At 35.0% G+C, this 20,985-nt stretch overlaps 1 protein-coding gene across 1 annotated transcript in view; it reads left to right on the forward strand.

Moving 5' to 3' along the window:
* The first annotated feature begins 271 nt into the window (after positions 1-271).
* The window catches only part of LRRIQ1 (leucine rich repeats and IQ motif containing 1), a 102,837-nt gene continuing 82,123 nt past the window's right edge, over positions 272-20,985 (forward strand). The window contains exons 1-12 of the mRNA XM_059472727.1: positions 272-434; positions 916-1,084; positions 2,238-2,349; positions 3,280-3,350; positions 4,558-4,660; positions 5,369-5,574; positions 7,454-7,528; positions 7,706-8,908; positions 9,694-9,846; positions 11,036-11,186; positions 15,058-15,251; positions 16,165-16,292. Coding sequence (XP_059328710.1) covers positions 950-1,084; positions 2,238-2,349; positions 3,280-3,350; positions 4,558-4,660; positions 5,369-5,574; positions 7,454-7,528; positions 7,706-8,908; positions 9,694-9,846; positions 11,036-11,186; positions 15,058-15,251; positions 16,165-16,292 — 2,531 coding nt within the window. The 5' untranslated portion in view covers positions 272-434; positions 916-949. The remainder of the gene's footprint in view (positions 435-915; positions 1,085-2,237; positions 2,350-3,279; positions 3,351-4,557; positions 4,661-5,368; positions 5,575-7,453; positions 7,529-7,705; positions 8,909-9,693; positions 9,847-11,035; positions 11,187-15,057; positions 15,252-16,164; positions 16,293-20,985) is intronic.

The raw sequence follows: 20,985 nt of genomic DNA on the forward strand, positions 1-20,985 counted from the left end.
CAAACACGAACTGAAAACAAAAGGAATATAAAAATACCATAAAAAAACCAACAACAAAAACAACGAATCCCAAAAACAAACAAACAACCCCCAAAATCCAATATTAAAGAAAAAAACAACCAAAAACCAGAACCACGAACAAGGTGCTGCGGGGTTCTCCGCCCTACGCTGGGGGGCGCTGCCTAACGCCCCCAGAACGCGAAACGGCAGCTCCTGGCGAAGTCTGGCTCCTCTCGCTGCCCGTCCGAGCCGCTGTTTCCCGTTGCCGTGGTGACGCTCCCGCGGTAGCAGCGCGGCGCGGGGCTCTCGTCCTGCCCGTGGAGCTCCTCACCGTCCGCTGCTGGCGGATGCGGAATTTCTCGGCGGAGGGGCGGCCGGTCTCCAGAGGCGGCCAGAAAGGCGGAGGCTCCGTGAGGAGCGTGACCGAACGACAGGTGAGTGGGTGCATGAAGTAGACGGGGGGGACCGGAGGACTGCGGGCGCTCTGAGCGCTGAACTACAACTCCCAGCATGCAAAGGGGCGGAGCCGCTGGCCTCTGAGGAAGCGGCTGGGGGCGGTGCTGCCCTCCGGGCGCGGTGCCTTTCGGGAGATGTAGTTTTCTCTCAGCCGCTGTCTGGTGTTCGGTTTCCCGGCAGGAATGCGCTCCGTGTGCCCGGTGTCCCGCTGCAGGAGCCGAGCTCGCTGCCCTTCCCCTCATTGCAGGGGGCAACGAGTTGCGAAAGGAGGGAGGAGGGCCGGTTCCCCCTGCTTGCATCCATCCACAAGTTTTACCTCTATGGGTTACATAATTTCTCACCATTTCTCTCCCATCGTCTCTCATCATTTCTGTGTATCATTAAATCTTAGCTTTATTTTGAGGACTCTGTTTATTTTGGTTCATACTGTATTGAAAGGTATTACTTTTTTTTGTGTAGCTCTCAAAACAGATAAGACGCTGTGGGAAGTAGAATGTCGGAAGATATTGTAGGAATTGAAAGAGAAGTGGAAATTGAATTAGGCAGAATCAGTGTTTCCTCGTTTGGAACAGATGATCCCGAGGCTGACACGGAGGGATCAGAGGAAGCCTCGAGTGACAGTGAGCCAGTAAGTATTCAGCGAGGGTTCAGTGAGCTAAAACTGCTCCCTTGGATGAGGGAGCATCTCCCCAACACACCCAGCCTGAGGCTGCGATCTGAGCAGTAGTCTCGGTAGTATTGCTTCATGAAAAATGTAGCAGGACAATAAGAGAGGTGGATATCAGCATGCTGCTTAAGAAGATCACACCTGGAGATTTTGTTTTCTAATCCTCTGAAGCTGGAAGATTTGATGAGGTAGATTAAATCTGGATGAATAAACCCATGATTCTTCACTGCAATCTGTATTTTAATCTTACAAGAGACTGGTTTAGGAGATTCCTCCTAAGATTTCCAGATACTAATTGCATATAAATAGGTTCTTCAAGTCCGCTTTCTTGGATGACTTCTTTTTCTAAGCAAGTGGCTTTCCTCTGAATTAAAATAAGTTATTTGGGTTCTTTTCTGCCATTTTAATCTTGCAGATTCGTAGCATAGGGATTGGTTTGTAGGATATTAGGGTGATAATATTGATCATAAATCATGTTTCACATGATGTAGACAAAGGCATCAGTGATAAGAGTGTAATCACTCACATACTGAACATCAGCAATGTCTACCACAATTTGCACATCTGAGTGAAGGCAGGCCATTTTCCCAAAATATTGACATTAAAGGCAGTCTTTCAAATAGAAAGTTTCTATGTAATAAAGAATACTGAAGCATTGGTTCTACATGCATACTTTAAACATAAGTAAATTTAAAGTTTATTTATCCTGAAAAGAAAAAGATCCTGTACCTCAGAGGTATTTTCTAATTTTTATCTCATCCTCCTTCTTTAATTTCTTGGTCCAACACAGTTTTAAACACAATAATTTATTGAAATGTGCTTCTGGAGAGAGTGCAAGATACAATACTAAAATTTAATTTAATTAGAATGTAATTAAAATGTATTAATTAGAATGTAATTAAAATTGGAATTATGAATTGTTCAGTGGGTGGTAAGAAAATGAGAAGAGTATAGGAATTTGGAAACATTTTGGTGGAAATTGCTGCTAAATCTCCATCAATTCTTTATAGGTGAAGCCAAAACAAGTCTTTATTGTCTTATTTCAAGTATTTACCTCTTTTCACGCCTGTGAGACAAAAATGTAGAACACATGTCAAAGGTTGTGTTTTTCTAGGTTTCAGGTGACCTACCAGAATCAGTTCTTGCCTATTTGAACTTTATCAAGAGCAGCAATCAAGATGCTGAGAAGTTTATACTGCAGGACTTAGGGGATGAGCAAAGCAGAAGTAAGCATTAATCACAGTTAAAATGTTTGTACACCTCATATTGCCAGTGGACATTAGACTAACAAGCATCCATAAAATAATGCAAACTTTTAAGTACAACAAGCAGTGAAACCTATTCCATCAGCTTCTGAATGCATGATGAAAATCTCTAGGAATAAAGCCATGCAATGCTATCTTCTTGAATTAACATCTGAGCAGAAATTAAACTTTTTTAAAAACTCATCTAATGTTAAAGAAGGCAAGTTTCAAGGTTAATCTCTGAGACAGAGCCCAGGCCAAACTCTTCATAAAGTCTAAAATGAAGCCAGTAGGAGCTGAAATGCAGGGTTCAGATACAATTGACTCCCACAGGACATGTTTAAAGTCTACCTTGAGATGCCCAAGCTTGCATTGGATGAAATGGCCATTAATTGGCAAAAAATATATTGCTGTCAGCTGTGTGACTGAAATCAAGCTCTTAGTTTATATGTCACTGTCTGTTCCATTAGTGCAATAGGCTTGGTGACCAGAAGTTCAACATTGACTACAAATTTTGAAATCTGAGGAACATCCCTATTTATTCTTTTTTTATAATGCAATCTTACTCTTTTTAATTGTTCTTTGTCAGCTTTTGACCTATCTGATACAAGTGCTGCTGTATTTTTCTGCACAGAAAATGTTCTGCTGTGTTTCATGATGTGGAATTTTCTTTCATATTTGCTATCACTGTATTCTTACAGTATCATTGTGTCTGTTTCTGTTACACACATTTCCTGCTTTTAATGCAGAAAAATGATTCCCATACACATTTAAGTAAAACTGGGGGAGAAGGAAAGGAAAAAAACCCACTTTATTTTAGTTTAAACATATTGAGTAGATAAACAGTGTAGTCCAAAACTGAGCATTCATAAGGGATTTTCTCTCTGTGGACTAATTTTTTTTTTTTTTTAGATTACATTTATGAAGTCGTTTCTTGCCATCCTTCTGAATTGAAAGAAGATACAAAACAATTTAATGAAAAGGTATTTTTAATTTATACGTTACTTACAGGGAATAAAATTCTTTTAAATAATCTAGATAACTTAAACTTGCCTTAGTGGCCTGCTAAGGAGGTCTATAAATGTGTCAGGTTTTTTTTCTGTAAGACTATCCATAAGGTATTAAGATGAGTTTCTATATAAAATTCTTTAGAATTAGGACATCAACTGTAATGCACCATGTCTATAAGTTTTCAAATTTGAAGTAACTTATCTGAGATATTGAGCACAAAAATAAAAAAAATTAAACAAAACTGAATAATCCTTTATTGATAGTTATTTGGAGAATATTATCTTAATATTATGATAGCACTTTTAAGCTTCTCTAATCTTAGTTTTTTATGATGATCAGGAAGATGTACTACTATTAACCCTACTCCTAATATATTCCATTATTTTGTAGAAAATATAAACATAGCAATCTCTGTGCCTTTCAAAGACAATTCAAGAGTTATGAACATGAGTGCTGCTATATTTTCATAGGATTTGACTGAATAACTCGCTGAAGTTTTCTTAGAAAAATATAAAACTGTATTTAATTTATTCACTTTTAATTTGCTGCCTGGCTTTTATTAGTGAGCACTCTTGCAAACATGATTTTTTGTTCTCTGAAGACTATTGTTTAAAACAGCACAATTACTTCATGTGACTTCGGCTGCATTACAAATATTAATATAGGCCCAAAGCATGTGATGAACAGATGATAAATGAGCAGGAATAGATTACTTGCCAGTAAAGAACAATGAAATAAATATAGCAATCCTTCTGCCCATAGTATTATTTTGAAATAGTCTTCTTAAAAATTTGCTCTGTAACTAGTTCTTCCCCAATGTGCATAACAGTATTCATGCATATTTCTTGGTTTCCCAGAAAGTAAAATAAATCTCAAATGCAAGACATTCATTTTTCCAAATCAAAATATTAAATATATTTTAGAGACACATAGAAATAATATGTAATTTGATAAATACTACAATATTTGTTACTCTAGAAAACAATATTTTGACTGATGTGTTAGCATTATTCAATGTGTAAGGATTCCAGTCAGTAGGAAGTTTTACCTTGTTGTACAACAAGGTAAAACTTACTACTGACTGGAATCCTTACACATCCTTGTTCTGGAAGATTTTTATAATGTTCTGCTTTTAAATTTTTTTTCTTGTTTTTTAATAAAAATTTTAAACTACATTAGATACCACTTGAAGTTGAAAATAAAGACTTGCAGCTTGCTACAACACCTGATTATAGTCAGTCCATCAGTGATGAAGCAGTCACTGATGACCACTTACTTACAGGTAAGCAAGCACATTATTAATTTGGTTGGGTTGATCTTTAACATATCACTATTTCCTACTTTTCTGTTGTCATAAGAGTCATAGCATGTTTTAAAAGGCTTTCACATTGCAGTATACAGCAGGGCTTGATACTTGATGGATTTGACATAAACAAACACTTTTGCCTTTATCTCATTTCAAGATCACAAAATCATCATAGAAATTAGTGTCAAAAAATACCACTCAAAAATGAAAGCTGCTCAGAGGCACTAAGCAGGTTCTGCTTTGGCCACAGATTTCTGTTGTTGTTTTGGTTTTTGGATTTTGGTGGGGTCTTTTTGGGGTTTTTTTGTGGTCACATTGGCTGAGAATGTTCCTTTGCCATGGCCTTTGGATGAGTTGTGCTGGAGCATATCAGTGCTAAAGCACTAAAAGCCACAGGAGACATCCTCTGCAATCCTGAACTGTATGTTTTTAGAATAAGCATAGTAGTTGCAGAGTCAGTAAGTGTGGAACTTACTGAATAATAATAAGACATCTCTGATGGAAAGGACTTGTGCTGCAGTTCTGATTTCCTATATATATTATATAATACATATAGGAAATCAGATATATATTGCTGGCTGTACAATCATAGGATCTTCTTCTTGTCAAATACCTTAAGACTGTTTAATGTTCCCCAGTGCGTATTAGGAAATTAAATAAAATGTTTTCTTGGTTGATTAATAGCTGATCTTGAAATGAGAATAAGTCTTGCCCATTGTGAAATAGAAGAACAGTGTAGACGAGCACTTGAGCTTGAAGATGAGAAGATGAAAAAGTGGAAAGCTGAAAGAGAATCACGGGAAAAACAGAATGAAGAGGAACATGCAAGAAGGGTGAAGCATCTGGAGCAATTTGAGGCTGAAAGAATAAAGTTAGATCTTCTTCATAAGGTAATGAATGATATTAAGCCAATCTGTTCCAGTCTAGACTATCTGAATTCTAGCTCTAATGTGAAAAAGGGGCTACTATCTCAAACTGCATCACTGTCCTAAACCATATCTACATGTGCTGCGAGTCATAAAATGCATTTAAGTGCAGTCCATTGGCTTTTATGTGCTTACTGTTTTAATCAATAGTGAATGAATTTACTATGCTACATTTTAAATTATTCCTTAAGCTTTGCCCTTACAAAGTTTTTATATTATGAAATCAGCCAAAGTACTGGAAATGAGAGTTGTGCTGAAATTAATCACAAATGAAAAATGGTCGCTGTGCCCTAATAGAAAATACTTAACTAGTTTGGACCTCCCACCCCAATTTCACATTTCGATGTTAAAGTCTTAATGGAAGTAATCAGAACCAAAATTATTCAGTTCAGCAATGCTGGTGTTGTTCTTCACTAGGTAAAAGTTACAATACTTGCTGTCCCTATCTTTATCTGGGAAACTTACTCAGGCTTCATCTACTGATGAATGCCACACCAAATGATGACTCAGCACGTTGGCTGGTTGCACTCTCAGAATATCTAGTCATGTTTTCCTGTAGTGGGTGGAGCATCATAAAGGATAAAAGAGTGTAAGAACATGAAGAAATTTAACTCTCAGATATTATACTTGTGAGGCCACAGAATTTTATTATTTAGCCTAAATAAGTGTGTTTTGAAAGATGCATTAACACTACATATTCAGTTAACTAATTTGTGGCTTTCTGAAGAGGTGGGTGCCTTGGCAGTAGCAAGGTAATTCAAGTTACCAGTAGTAAGGAAGGGCTTAGTAAATGCAAAGACTTTTGGTCTCTGAAGGCCAGTTCAATGTCTGCTATAGCTCTCTTTTCAAAAGGTCAGAAAAACTGATAGGCCTTCTTGACTCTTTGCTGTCACAAAACATTTTTGGATGTAGGATGGCTTTCTCTAGGGAAAGATGAACACGGCCATGTTTAAGCACTTTGATGCTGCTGTTGCAGGAACACTTCTTTTGCAGGTGAGAAATAGAATCCAACTTTCCTACTGCAGAAGGATCTAGATGCCCGGTCTCTCTTGCTGGTCTGAACAGCAGGCGTCTGAATGCCCATGAAAAACAGTGCTTAGACATGTGGGAGACTTTAGGCTCCAAGTTGAAAGTGGTTGCTGTTACTACTTCCTTCATATCCTCCATATTTGATTTGGTTGAAAAATCTTGGTTCCACCAGGAGTTATGTGGATCTGGATCAGCCTGGTTTTTAGTTATTTCCCTAAGTGACTTTCTGGCTGCTAACTTACAGTCTGATTGAGACTTTTTCCTGATTGAGGTTATGTTGGGCAGGGGGGGAAATGCTATTTACTTGCAAATAGTGAGAAAGAAGGCTTCAACTTTCATTTTCCATTTAGAAGCAATTTCAGTCAGAAAAATTTTTTAGCTTTACTGAACAAAATTCCCATTTGAAGGATTTTAATATTATCAGTACATACCAGTGCAATTAAAGGGAGATTATTTATGCTATTGTTCAGATATGTTTCTGTTTTTTGCCTGTACTTTGAATGATTTGGTAACTAGTATTCATCTTAAATAGTAGTACAGATCTTGGAGAGGAAAGTGGCAGGTGTTTGGGTCAGTACCTAGATGCTGACTTTCTGAAGGTATGCATCTCTCAGTGCTTGACAAAATCTGCATTACTGATGCAAGTGTCCTGTTGTTTCTTTTGATCCACACATGGCTCAGTTTCTCATTTAAATTCAGGCATTCACAAAATTGGATTGTTGGAAAGTCAAGAAGATGGGTGAGATTGGAGAGAGAGTGTTTTGTGTTGTTCTGAGTTTTGTACAGTATTCATTTAAGTTAATTTGTTTTACAGAAACGCCAGGCTGCAATAGAAGATGAGTTACAAAAAGGGGAGGAAGCTTGGAGAGACAAAATGAGGCGACATGAGGTAAGGTTGTACAGTGAGCTTTTGTCAAATGACTGTGAGGTTACTGTTAAATATTTGAGAATAAGTGTTATCATGGAGTGCCTAATATGCTAGATTCTGTTTGTGAATGATAAATACGTGCCAATACCTGTCCCATTTTAAAAGTCGTTGAAATCTATCCTAATTATTTTGGCCTAGGAATTGATCATGAAACTACAGTTGCAAATGGAGGAGGAAAGAAAGGCCTTGGAAGAACAGAAAGCAAAAGAAAGACAACAAGTGGCTGAACAACAGAATATAGCAGCTGTGAAAATCCAAGCTAGATTTAGAGCATTTTTAGTCCGTAAAAAATATGCTCCCATTTTAAAACAATGGAAATATGAAATGAGAAAGAAGCAGAAAATACTAGAGGAAATAGAGCAAGAAATGAAAGAAGGAGAGGAAAAACTGAACAGGGAAATGCAAGAAAACAGGTTAAAGAGAGAAGAGGAAAGAAAGAGGCAAGAAGAACTTGAAAGAAAACAATATTTGAAACAGGTGAGGAGGCGTGAGGAATATGAGAAAAAGAAAGAAAGCCTGAGATTGGAAAGAGAAAAACAAGTGCAAATAAGAAACGAAGAACAAAGAAAATTAGAACAAAAAAGAGCAGAAGTTGTGATGTGTGAAAATGTAGAAAATAACATAGAAGACATAAAAAAGGATAATGTGACAGAAAATATGAAAGTAATTAGAGAAGAGAAGGAGAAACTAAATAAACAAGTAGAGGAACAAAAAGAAAAGCATGCTGAAATGATGGATGAAACAATTAATTGGATGATTCCAGCAGAAAGAAATTTGACACCAAGCGTGCTAGGCTCTGAGAAGGAACACCCTTCTCAAGTGAATAATGAGAACTTATACATTAATTCAGTAACACAAGTAGAAGAAAATTACTCACAAACAAGTTATCTTGATAAAGTTTCAAATGGCCATATTTCAAAGGATGAATCTCTTAACTTTGGTGCTAATGTCATGGCAGAAAGTAAGGCAAACTGCATATGCAGCAGCCCTCCAAATGTCCAGCCAAATGCTAATAACAGAGAAAATACAGATAGATTTTCTCATGAAACTATGAAGAAAACTTTATTTCTGATGGAAAATGCTATTGAAGAAGTCGGAGACACCTGGGACAGTAGTCAAGATGTGGCAGATTCTTCTAATAAAGTAACTTTTCCTGATGATATTGAAAAGAAGAGACTAAACTGGATGAACAGGTGCAAATCTTGGTCTAAAATATATGAAGAAAACCAAAGAAAGCAAGTAACTATAAGAAAACGACTAAGGAAAAGTTCATTCAGCAAGATGCCTCCACTAAGTACAGACAAGATAATTCATAGTGGCCCTTGGAGTACTTTGCAACAGGTAACTGGTAATATGACAGTTTGAGAATGAAATGGAAAACATACTTCCACTTTTTTTCTTATCTTCTCTTTTGATATGTTGGCAGAATGCTTTATTGTTGAGCAGGAAATAGATATTGTGACAGGTCCTTTGCCCAGGTGCAGAATAAGTGCAACGGCAATGACTTTTAAATTCCAGTGAGTGCTCTGGAACAGACTGATGTGGCATTAGTATTCAAGTGATTGATAATATTACCCTTTTAAAAGGCAAGATCTCTTACATTCTGCTAAATTAACAAGGTTTTGCCTTTGTATAAAGGCCTACATTTCAGTTCCTGTTCCCTTCAGAGTTTTAAGAGCAATAGTCTCTTCTAGAAACAAGATATTACTCATCAGCTTATAGATAGTGTTTTGCCATAAAGGACATCTCCTGGTTGCCAGGACTTACTTTTCTTACCACTTATTAACTTATTGTATGCTTGCTCTGTGCTCTCATCTTGATTTCCATTCTGAGATGGCGTTTACACACTTCTAGTCTGAATAATTTTTGTCTGTTCTACACTCATGATTTATGATACTGTGACTATTGTTTTCATGCTTGCCTCTCCCATTGGACAGATCAAACCTATCATTGCTATTCTTTTCTATATGAAAAGATTAACATTAGTTGCTTGCATTTTATAAAGCATTAGTGGTTTGTAGTTTTGTTTTCTTTTTCATCCCAAAGAAAATTACCATAATATGATGTTGTGCAACGAATATTCAATATACAAAACATTATTTTTATTTATCAATAAATGCATGTAGGTCACAACGCTTACACTCGAAGATTTGCCAGCTTGTAGCCTCTCAACCTTATCTGAGTGTTCAAACCTTCAAGTTTTGACTCTGAGGCGCTGTGGACTGGTTGCTCTGGAAGGACTAAGTAGCTGCAAAGACCTGAAGTATATCAATGTGGAGGTACCAAGCATATTTGATTCTTTGTTATAACATGGGGAGAACTGCCAGTTTTGCTCCTTAGTTGATTGTTCAGTAGTCCAACTGAATATGTAGCTTTTAGCCTTAAGAGCATAGGAATAGTAACAAAATACTCCCAAATGTTAACAAAGTTATACAAGCAGATTTACAGTGCAAATAACAACAAAAAACTACATGCTGCAAATGATTCAACCTATACTAAGAAAATAGCAGGCTGTGCTTAGCGTTGGTATAGATCTTTGTTTCCTCAGTCTCTGATTGATGAGTGGGCAGATGCTGCTCACCATAGCAGGTGCTCAGCTGGAGCAAGAATAGGTAGAAGGAAGAGTCCTTTGCAACATGAATACATGTCACATGTATTTTTACATGTAAAAGTACACCTTGAATATTAATTAAAATTAGTAAAGTATATGCTCAAGGAATAATACATATAGTGAGTTATACCAGAGGCCTAATGTAAGGTGTTCACTACTGTGCTGTGTTTTACATGCCTTGTTTAATGACTAAAGAGAACTTTTTCTCTGTAATGCATCTTTGTTCCAGAACTTGGCAGTTTACATGAAACAGCTTTGTTCATATTTTTAATTTCATGTGTTTTAACAATGCCATTTTCCAGATGAAAAGACCAAGCACAGCAAAAAGTGAAAGAAAAATCTGAGGAAGTCTTATTAAAATGGCCTGGGGAAGGGGATGTTTAAAAAGCAAGATCCCTTGGAGGAATAATATTAGCTTAGAACAGTGTTAATGTTTGTGACCAAAGTACCTCTAAATGCAGACTTTTGCTATTAGTAAATAGGATTCCAGCAAAATTACATTTGTCTTCATTAGCATCTAGTAAATATGATGTTTCTGTGCAGTTTTTAGTTCAGTCTCCGAGGGTTTCGGGAGGTAGGAAATTGTGTATGGAAAAGACTGCTCTGTTCTTAACTTCTTTTATATGCTCTTTTTGTTTCAACTTTGGGCATTTTCAGAGCCAGAATGAAGTTCAAGATACATTCTTGTTCTGTTTCAGCAGGACTCATCTTTCTTTTTCCCCCAATGGAAAAATAAAGATGCCCTTACTCCTAGCTAAGAGTTTAGGATAAAAATAAGCAATAAAGGCAATATACTATGTTTTACTCAGTTCTCCACTTCAGAGGCTGTTTAATATTCTCATTTTCTTTTATTGCAGGACAACAACATCCAGATAATTGACTGTGCAAATCTGGAAAATCTCTGTATTCTCATTCTGAATAAGAACCGTCTTTCATCAGTTTGTGGCTTAGATGGATGCAAAAATCTCCAAAATCTTGAACTTTCCTACAATAGAATCACTCGAATTGGTAAGAAAATTATTCCAATTTGTATAACAATATTTATGCAGTTTATATTCAGAATTTTACACCCCTTGAATTTAGAGCCAGTCAGCTGCTAAGCCCAAAGAGACAGACTTGGCAAAAAACCTTCATCTTAAAGCATGGCTTAGCTACTGCCCTGTATTCCCTCTATATATATATAGGTCTATATATATATATGACAGTATAACTATTGTCAGCCAAAGAGAATTAAAATCTTTCTGAAAGGGCCACTCACATTGTCTGCACTGAGTACAGCTGGAATATGAGAGTAGGCTGTGTTCAGCTTATCTATAGACATAATGAAAGCAAAGCCTAGCTGTGCAACTGCAGGGAGCTCCAGTGTGTTCCTGACTGACACAGTAAGTAGTTATATAGAAATTGTCTTGCCTGTCTTGAGTCTGCTGGACAATAGAAAAATAATTAAAACAATTGTTAAGCTCATAGACTAAGCAAATTCACATAAGATTTGTAAATAAGTAGTTCCACTGTTAAATAGCACTATGAACATGGATAATACAGTTCCATGATGAACAGCAAGGGTGTAGCAAACAGAAAATGGGAAAGCTTAAAAAAATCTGTAGATGTAGAAACTTTGATGAAGATATAAATATTTTTGTTAATATATGTAAATGTTAGTACTCATGAAGAAAATTTTTAATACCTGAGAATAAAAGTCCTGGGAAATCAATGTTTACTGTAAAAATGTATCAGTAGTCTAATGAAGAAAAATAAAATAAAACGGTTAAAAGTTTCATCTGTATTGTTGTGGCAAATAGTGCTTGATAAGATTCTTATTCAGATTGATCTTATTTGATAAAAATGTCTGCAAAATTACTGTAAGAATGGCATCATTTTAGTGGATGACATTTAAGAATGTGGCATCTGTGTGGAGTGTGGCAACATCATACAGGCCAAGTGGACTAAAATTCTCCAGTACTTTCTCTTTTGTGCAGAGTACTGCTACAATTACTGAGTCTCTAATGAATTGAAGTGGGTAAATAAATGTTCACAAAAGTCATCTTCAAATGTGAGTTTTTTTCCTCTCCAGAATTGCTTTGAGGATTTTATGTTAAAACAGATGCATAATACAGGATGTATTTCATATTGAGTAGTTACACAGAAAGCGTAGAAATGGATTTGTGAGTACAGATAGTTAGCATATCACTCCCATCTCTAAATCTTGCAGGATGTCCCTTAGCAATTCTGGAAGCTCCAGTACTGTGTAGTAAAGCTTATTTACGTTCGTAATATTTACGTTTTAATTACTTATTGCAAGAACTTTCTGGCATATTATGATTTCTCTTTTTATTCTTTTCTGCTGTCATTGAAATATAGCATCAATAGGGGAAAAATTAGAGTTGCCAAAAACCCCTTAAAATAGCAGTAAGAGAAATAGTCTCAATTAGGCTTTTTCCCATAGGAATACATGATCACAAATTAAGTAATTGTGACAGTAACACACCAAAGCTGAGTGTGTATGCTTGTATTTTGAGGATGAATGCTTTATTTAAAAATTTTCATGCACAAAAAGTAGCATTTTGACTCCAGATTTCAGATAGGCTTCTGTAGGGTGTCTGTACTGCCATAGAGTGCTGGGTAAAACCCTGGCAGCTCAAGGAATAGCAATGCATAACTATGGATGGTCATAAATGCTGCTTTCAATATACACAGAGAGGAATTTCTTTTTCATCAGACACTTTTTAAATTTATGTTTTATTGTTTGAGGATTTTATTTTTTTTTTAATTTTTATGTTCACTCTCAGCTTTCCCTCTGTTGTTAGTTGTCTTTGTCACACATAGAAGTGACTTCAGAACTGCATCAATAGCTGAGTCCCTAGCTAGCAGACTTCAGCTGCACTTTGCAAAATGCTGAGAACTTCCATAAAGGTTCTCCTTGAATCTTGCTGAAACCATGTATTTGTCAACAGAATGCTTTTCCTATGGCTGCTATAACTTTTGTTTGTTGCATTGTATGTAAAACATACAATGTCTTCTGAAAATATGCAGAAGACTTTCATGCTTATATTTAATTTTGCATGTGGTCAGAAGAACCAGTAAAATTCCATTTGTTTGTATTACATTATTCTCTCTTGTGTATTTTCGGTGATAATTCCAGAATATTCTGAATGACATTCAGGTGAGGAAGAGTAAAAAAAGGTGATTTGTGCAGCATGCTGAGAAGGAAACTTCCAGATTCTGTTTTACCTTCTTGCCTTTTCTTATTGTGTGTGCAGTCTCTCTTCTTGGTCCCACTCCAGGCTCATAGAGTGCTTTTAAAGTTTCCAGTGCTGCTAAACTGAATTTAAACGAATTTAAGCTTAAGGTAACTTAAGCTGCTCTTACGAGGAAGTCTTGGGAGCAAACACACGAAAACGCGAAAGTGTTTCTGAGACCACTAGATGGTGCTGATTCCTTTTTTATTTTCATCCAAGCACGAAAGAAAAACACAGATCAGGATCTTGCAGACCGGGTATTATGTCATGGACATGTTTGAAACTTTTCAGAATAATTAAAGATTTGTATATTTATTTGCTAAAGCACACTTTTGAAGTCACACTAAAGGACATGTGTGATATATTTAAGATGATACCACTTTAATGTCAGATAATTGCATTCTTTTCACTAAATGTTTTCCATTTTTAAAATAAAATTATTGGAACACCTATATTGGGAATTTTTAAAAATTTACTGGTTTTTTGGTATTTAATGCTTTGCTTCAGTTTTCTCCTTATCATTAGTTTTCATTTTTAATTCCTCTTCTGTAATCTCAATACTCTATGGTGCAAACTGATACCTGGTTTCTAATTTTTTGTGAAATAAAATATATAATCATAGTTTGTTGGTTTTTTTTTTTTTTTTTTCCCCAGAGGACAGTCACAAAGAGATTCACTACTGTGAATCCAGCTAATTCAGATTCCTTTGGGGAACTTGTGAAATTTTGGGTGAGATAAAGATGCGACACAGTGTTCCCTCAAATAGTCCTAAATTAACTAAATTATCAAAGAATACATGAAACAGATGTAAAATCAGAAATTCCGTATTTTAGATATGGTTTGTGAAGGGTATCGCTTCAAAGGCATTTTTAATACAGAGATACAGAAAAGCTGCTTGGACCTGCAGCAAGTTAGATGGATCAGTGCCATTGCATGTGTAAGCCTGTGGGAAGACAATGTAATTTTTGCTGTTGTAAGGATAATTTTAGTTACATTCTGTGAGAGAAACAGATGCTCATCAGAATTCCTTTGCATTTCTTTGTGTGTAGAGATAGCATGCTCTTTAATGTAGATGGCAGAAGTAAATTTCTTGAGTGGAATGGCTACAGTAGCATAGCTTTATTCTTAAAGGCACTAAATTTTATTTATAAATTTTGTTGTTAAATTTGATATTGGTCTAGGTCTTAGTACAGTTTTTTCTAACCTTGCTAATAAACTTTAAAAAAACTTTAAAAATGAAATAATAAAAGCTAACTTTTAAACATAGGGTTTTCATTCTAATGGATGATTTTAAGAGGGCTGTTAGCATTTCACAGGGTTCAGAGCAGCTGTGAAGTGGTTAAAGCATAGTAAGTACAGTTTATTACTAAGAGAATAGTCTCTTCCAATGGAAGTACCTAAGAGATTATGAACTGTTATTATTGCTTGATTAAGAGGATCAGAGACTTGTGAACCATATTAAGAGGATCAGAGAACTTGTGCTGTATATGTGATTGGGTCAAAATACAGTAATTCGTTTTAAACCCTATAAAGAAGTAATATTAATTATTATGTCAGAGAATGTACAGAAAATTCACAGTTTTCTTAATACTTGAACGACAAAAGATTTTTATTTCATCATGTCTTAAATCTTGAATTTTCAGGTGGTCTGGAGTCACTGAAAAATCTTCAACAATTAATTGTGGACCATAATCAGTTGATCAGCACAAAAGGTCTTTGTGAGGCACCTACTCTCATTCACTTAGACTGCTCTTACAATTACCTTGCACAAGTTGAAGGCATTGAGAATTGTGGCCTACTTCAAGTTCTGAAGTTGCAAGGCAATAATCTCCAGGAGGTAAAAGCTTTGAATTTAGTGGCTGTTGTGCATATGTCTTTGCTAACAGTCATATTCTTCAGCATTTCTGAGTGGGTGCTCTTTGATTGGTGTGGGATATTTCATGCTCCTAGGTAAGATTTTTTTTCTCCTTATCAGAGGGTGATTTTTCAAAGATACAAATGACTAGCAGTTAATTGTTTTCTTACTCCCAAATCCTTGAAACATTGGACTCTCAGTGATTATGGTTCCTCCATCATTTATAGCATTTGTTTTTTTTCTAGTTATGGTTCTGATTGTGTTTATAATGTAAGAAAATATTATTATTTCTTATAGGTCTTGTTATAATAGGAAGATAATTATATCAGGCCGGTAATAATGATATAATTGTCATTACATATAAGTAATTGCTCCTTACTCTTACTTGTATATAATGATAATATTATTATCACCCTGATGATAATCATACTTATTTAATGTATGTTGATTCTCCAAAACTTGAAATTTGTGCTGCAGTATTTAAAATAGCAAAGTTGTTTGCTAAACATATGCTTCATCATATTTACTCACAGTTATTCTCCTATGAATTCAAGAGATGAAAAGCATTGTCAATAAGCAGCAAATAACTAAATAAATAAATAAAATTAATAAAATAGTAAGGTTGTGACTCTTGGGCTCTTGAATTTCTTTTTCTTCTTTAATTATTTATATTAACTGTTCAGGTGTGATAGAAGACATTAAAAAGTATTTGCCACCTGATATATAGAGATTATGTGTGGCAACTGGTACATACATAATAAGGAAATGACTCATATATCCAAAATGTCAGTTTTTCTTGTATTTAGTAATGATTTATGAAAAGCATCTGGTAAGCATTCCATTGTTGTTTCTCTAATTTATACTAGTCTTAAATAACCATCTCATTTCTATTTAGGTTCCAAGACTGGAAAATCATGTTCTCTTAAGAGAACTATATTTGGATGACAATAGCATTTCTTCTATGAGAATGCTTTCTTTGTATTGGTTGCCTCTATTGCAGATTCTTTTGCTGTCTCAAAATAGGTAGGTGAGAAACATTCTTCCACTTACAGGACTGATCCAGAGGAATTTACTAACATCACACTTGTCTGAAAAGTATAATTCTCAGTATGGGTGAAATTTCACCATCTTTTTGGGATATTCTTTAAAAATAAAAATATGTGGTTGGCATGTAATTACATTGGCTACCTCTATCTAAAAAAATTTGAAACAGCATTAACTATGTAATTTTTTTTCTCTTGGATATTATGTGAAAATAATTCTTGAGCATTGTGGCATTATTAAAACCATGGTGGGTTTCTTTCTTTCTTTAGCAATTGTTGCTAGAGTATGTCTGTCAAACTTCATATTTCACAGCTAGATTATTCAAAACAGACTTTGAAGGCTAAGTTAAGGGCAAGTACTAGAGTTAAAAAGGCCAAATAAAAATGTTTTTTATTTTACATACATATGTTAATACCCTCCAAAACAAGTATATTTGCTTTAATTTTTCACTCTTATGGTTCTGCTTAAAAGGTATAAAATAAAGAAGAATCAAGACAAGCAGCATAAAACTGGTTCATGCCCTCAAGTACTCTGTAATTAGTTTTTGTTTGTTTTCTAAGATAATCTATTCATCTTTAGAAGTTGAATAACCAGATATCCTGGATTTAAAATCTTATTTTCCCCACCCCCACTTTTTCTCTATTTAAATTCTGCTAAAAAAGATACACAAGATTTATTACAGTTTGCAATATGTTAATAGGAAAATTAATTTTTAAATAATATCCATTTTTTTCTATACTGTGATAATTTTGTTCTGGATAAGGCTGATCTCAGCTTAACAAACAGAATGCTACATACCATATATAGAAATACACTCTCAACTCTTTACTTCACTCTCCTGTTAGTGAATAGATGTTTTTAAAGGGTGATTCATCTGCCATTTTTAGCTGTTTGCTTTGAGACTAATCATAGCCTAAAAGTGCCTGTTCATCTTCATTGACTGTTAAAAAAATCAAAATGACCACTTCATGTGTAGGTGTCTACATCTGAACAGAAATGTTGCATCCTATGTAACATTTAGTTCAGCACAGCCAATTGTGTCTGGGAGCCTGTGGGAAAAAGGATGTATAGGACTGAGTCTTGTTATTATAAGCAATGTCCTTCATGGAAATTGAATATTATTTAAGTATATACAACCTATATTTTTATATAACTTTTCAGATTGTTTTCATAACATCTCTAGTGAAGTACTATTCATTGAGACTCTTGGATAAATAAAATATCTACAGAATCTAATCTTCAAGTTCCTGATCAGGCTTCTCGGGTTTGGGATTTTTTTGTTCCCTTATTAATTCTTCTAGAGTTTGGAGAAAGTGCTTCCTGCCTGTGATTAAGCAAGAGCATTATATGATAAGCATTAGGTTTTGAGTCACGCTGCTTGACTTAATTCTTGTTTTTTGCTATCTTTTTTCCTTGTCCTGTTTAGCTTCTTTGTGGATAATGTGGCTCTATATTGTAGTTTCCTCTTCTTCCTCCAGTGTAGCTATCCTGTGTGTAATAAAGTGTTTGCAAAACTCCTTGAAGTTCTCACGTGCTTGCTAGGGTCTTGCAAGCACAGTTTCAGGGATAGCTCAAATGCAGCCTCTGGCTTTAGGTTGTGCTGGACTGACCATGTAGATTACCTTAAGTCATTTGCCTATCCCATCATCTTAGAGGTTTTTAAATCCATTGTAGTGTGCTTGCTCTGGTTTTCCCGTAGCCAAGCAGAGATGCAGTGTTTGATCTGCTGAGTTCCTTTTGCTCAGCTGTGAGACAGGACATATTTTTGCATCAACAGACTGGATGTGCTGAAAATAAGTATACATCTTGGCCTCAAACAATTCCCCTTCTTTCCCTGATCTATCTATAGCTTATGTAAAATCTTTGTGACAAACAGGACAAGATAGCCTTAAATCCATATTAAAAGCCTCAAAATTCCTGGCATTTCAGTAGCCTGCTCTGTTACACTCACTTTATGTACACTTATAAGCAGCTCCATATGTGTGTGCTATAGCATAAGTAACTTGATGTTCTATAGAAACAGCGAATGTAATGGAGTAAGCTGTTGAAAGAAAAGCTGTTTCTTTACTTTTATCCTACAGCCAGTGCAATTTTGTGAATTTTTTCCAAGTGTGCACTGAGTGCCACTTCCTCTTTACTGATTGCAGGAAGCCAATATAATGATAATGCTATGAATCTGTATTCTTTCTGAAAGTGAAATACTGTGAACAGAAAATTCTTACACTAATTTACAGGACATTTTTATTCCCGAGATGCTTTGTCTGCATCATAAACCAGGAATTGTCAAAGGTAAAACTCCAAAAATTATTTGGTTTAAATTGTTTTAAACTTACAGTCCAACAAGAAACTAAAACAGGTAATGGCTAACTCCGTCAAATAGAAAAAAGACAGCTATTTCACCACTGCTGCTTTTATTGAGTGTTTTATTGTGGCTTTTATATACAAACCATATTCTTGATCAGTGCACAATTGACCAAAGACAATGATGAATATCCTCTTGACTTGGTTTCTGCAGAGCTGGGACCATGAAGATCCATGCTCTATTTTATAGCAGCTAAGGACACAACTGTCAATTTAGTTTAAGTTTTCTTCTGTTGTGGATAAAGACTTCGGTACAGGAGAAAACAGCCTTTTCCTTGTGTAAAATTAATAAATTTTTAATATGTGTTCAGAGTGCATGTGGCATTTATATTTACATGGAATCCCATTTAATTATGCAACCCACTAGTTAATGTCTTTTTCATTTAAAAGCTTTACAGTGCGACGCTAAACATGCTGTTCTGGTACCATTTTTGTTCAGCTTATAGACAAAAATAGAAAAAAATCCCTCTTAACATTTCTAGTTTAATGTAGTATTAATAAGACAAAATTCTTTTTTTTTTTTGCTATCACTTGCTTTTCACTAAGATAACCTAAGGGAGATAGATAAAAATTTAATATTTACAAAAATGCAGTCATCTGCAAAAGTTCCTTTTTATTTTGGGAAAATGTTTTGGCCCAAATCAAATTTGTTGTGAGCATGTTGCGCCCATGTTTTTGCAGCTAGATGCATATTATTCCTAAAAAGCTTATATTAGAAATGCTAGAACGTTAGTTCTTTCTTAGGATGCATTGTTCTCTCAATTTTAAATATATATGGTATCTGTGTTTTTAACTGAATTTCTCAGATATAAGTTCTTTGCAAGTTCCTTGTTTTGAAAATTTGTCCACTTTTCCAGAATTATCATAACTAATCTAAATGTCATTGGATGTTGAAATAAGTCATTCATGAAAAAAGCTATACCGGTATATAGTGGTTTTCTCCATCCTATCCTTACCACACTAGATTTTTTAAAATAATTTTCAGTAATTCTTTGCTGGTGAAAAGTTTAAGTATGTGGCATCATGGATAATGTATTGAAGTACTGTCTGCTAGAGTATTCAAGAAGCTAAGTGGCTACCTGACAGATTTCCTATATTCTGTATATTTGCTGCTTATAAATATGGTGATTATTGCAAACTGAACTGCCTTTATTTTAAGGAATGAAAAACCAATCTGGTCTTTACCTAAAGATCTAGATTATGATAAATTTATTTTAGTTATTTTGCCTTGCTTCCTGCTAACCGCTTATTAACATCAATGTTAATTTTTCTGGGGAAAAGCAGTTGCACAGCAGGATTTAGACCATCTTGAGTAGTAACTGCTATTCATGTTCAGAAATACAATCTTTATTTTCTGTGATGCATTCTTGCAACTATTCTTAAACCTTGTTTTCTGATATAGCCACATAAACTACATAAACTCTATCTCTGACTGTTCTGCTAGTGCCTTAAATGGGAACAGAAAAAGGAAGCTATAGCTTGCTTTTTTGTGAATATCTTTTACTTTTGTGTCTTCTTTGTAATTTATATCTCTCTTATGCCCAGGGCTAATGTGACAAGGTCAAGTAGTATTAAGTTTTCAGTAATGTCCTTTGTCTTTCTGGTTTGAATTTTCTTAGGAAAAAAATTAACAAAGAATGTCGGTAAAGGGAAAGCTATAGAATGACGGAGAAATGTTTTAACTCTCATAATGCCAACGGCAGGCAAGGACAGTCCAGTAGACAATTTCTAATTCACCACAGCGTATGCTGAAAAAGATCCAGAGAACTCATTATAAATAAAAACCCTGCATTATCTTTTGTCCCTTATGCGTTTGTTTTCTGAATATATTAATCTATGACTATTCATGAATTTTCGGTTTTTGCAGCCATACTATTAGCCAGTAACATCTATGATTATATTTGCTACGAATATTAAATATACTTATGTATACTTATACATATATAAATGTACTTATGTAATATGATGAGAAACTAAAGTGCTGAAAATTGTATTACTGTATATACAGATCTACTTATAAGGCTTCATACTTTATAGAGTCAATACTTGTAATTCTTGTTTGATTCCATGGAAAGCTCCCATACCATGAAGGAAATAGACCTAAGTAGGGTTAGAACCAGGACAACTTTACAATGTAGTTTGAGAAATAAATGGAAGTACAGTGAGTTGTCTTTGCATCTGTTGCATCTGTTTCTCTGAATTTACTCTTAAAATGTTATGCTGTCGTATAAAAATACTTCTCAACTGAATGTGGAAACTAGTTTTTTTTTTTTCCGTTTTAAATTTGGTTGTATTTTCAATGAGATTAAAT

Source organism: Ammospiza nelsoni, chromosome 5 (genome assembly GCF_027579445.1).
Source record: "Ammospiza nelsoni isolate bAmmNel1 chromosome 5, bAmmNel1.pri, whole genome shotgun sequence".
NCBI classification, from domain to species: Eukaryota; Metazoa; Chordata; class Aves; order Passeriformes; family Passerellidae; genus Ammospiza; species Ammospiza nelsoni.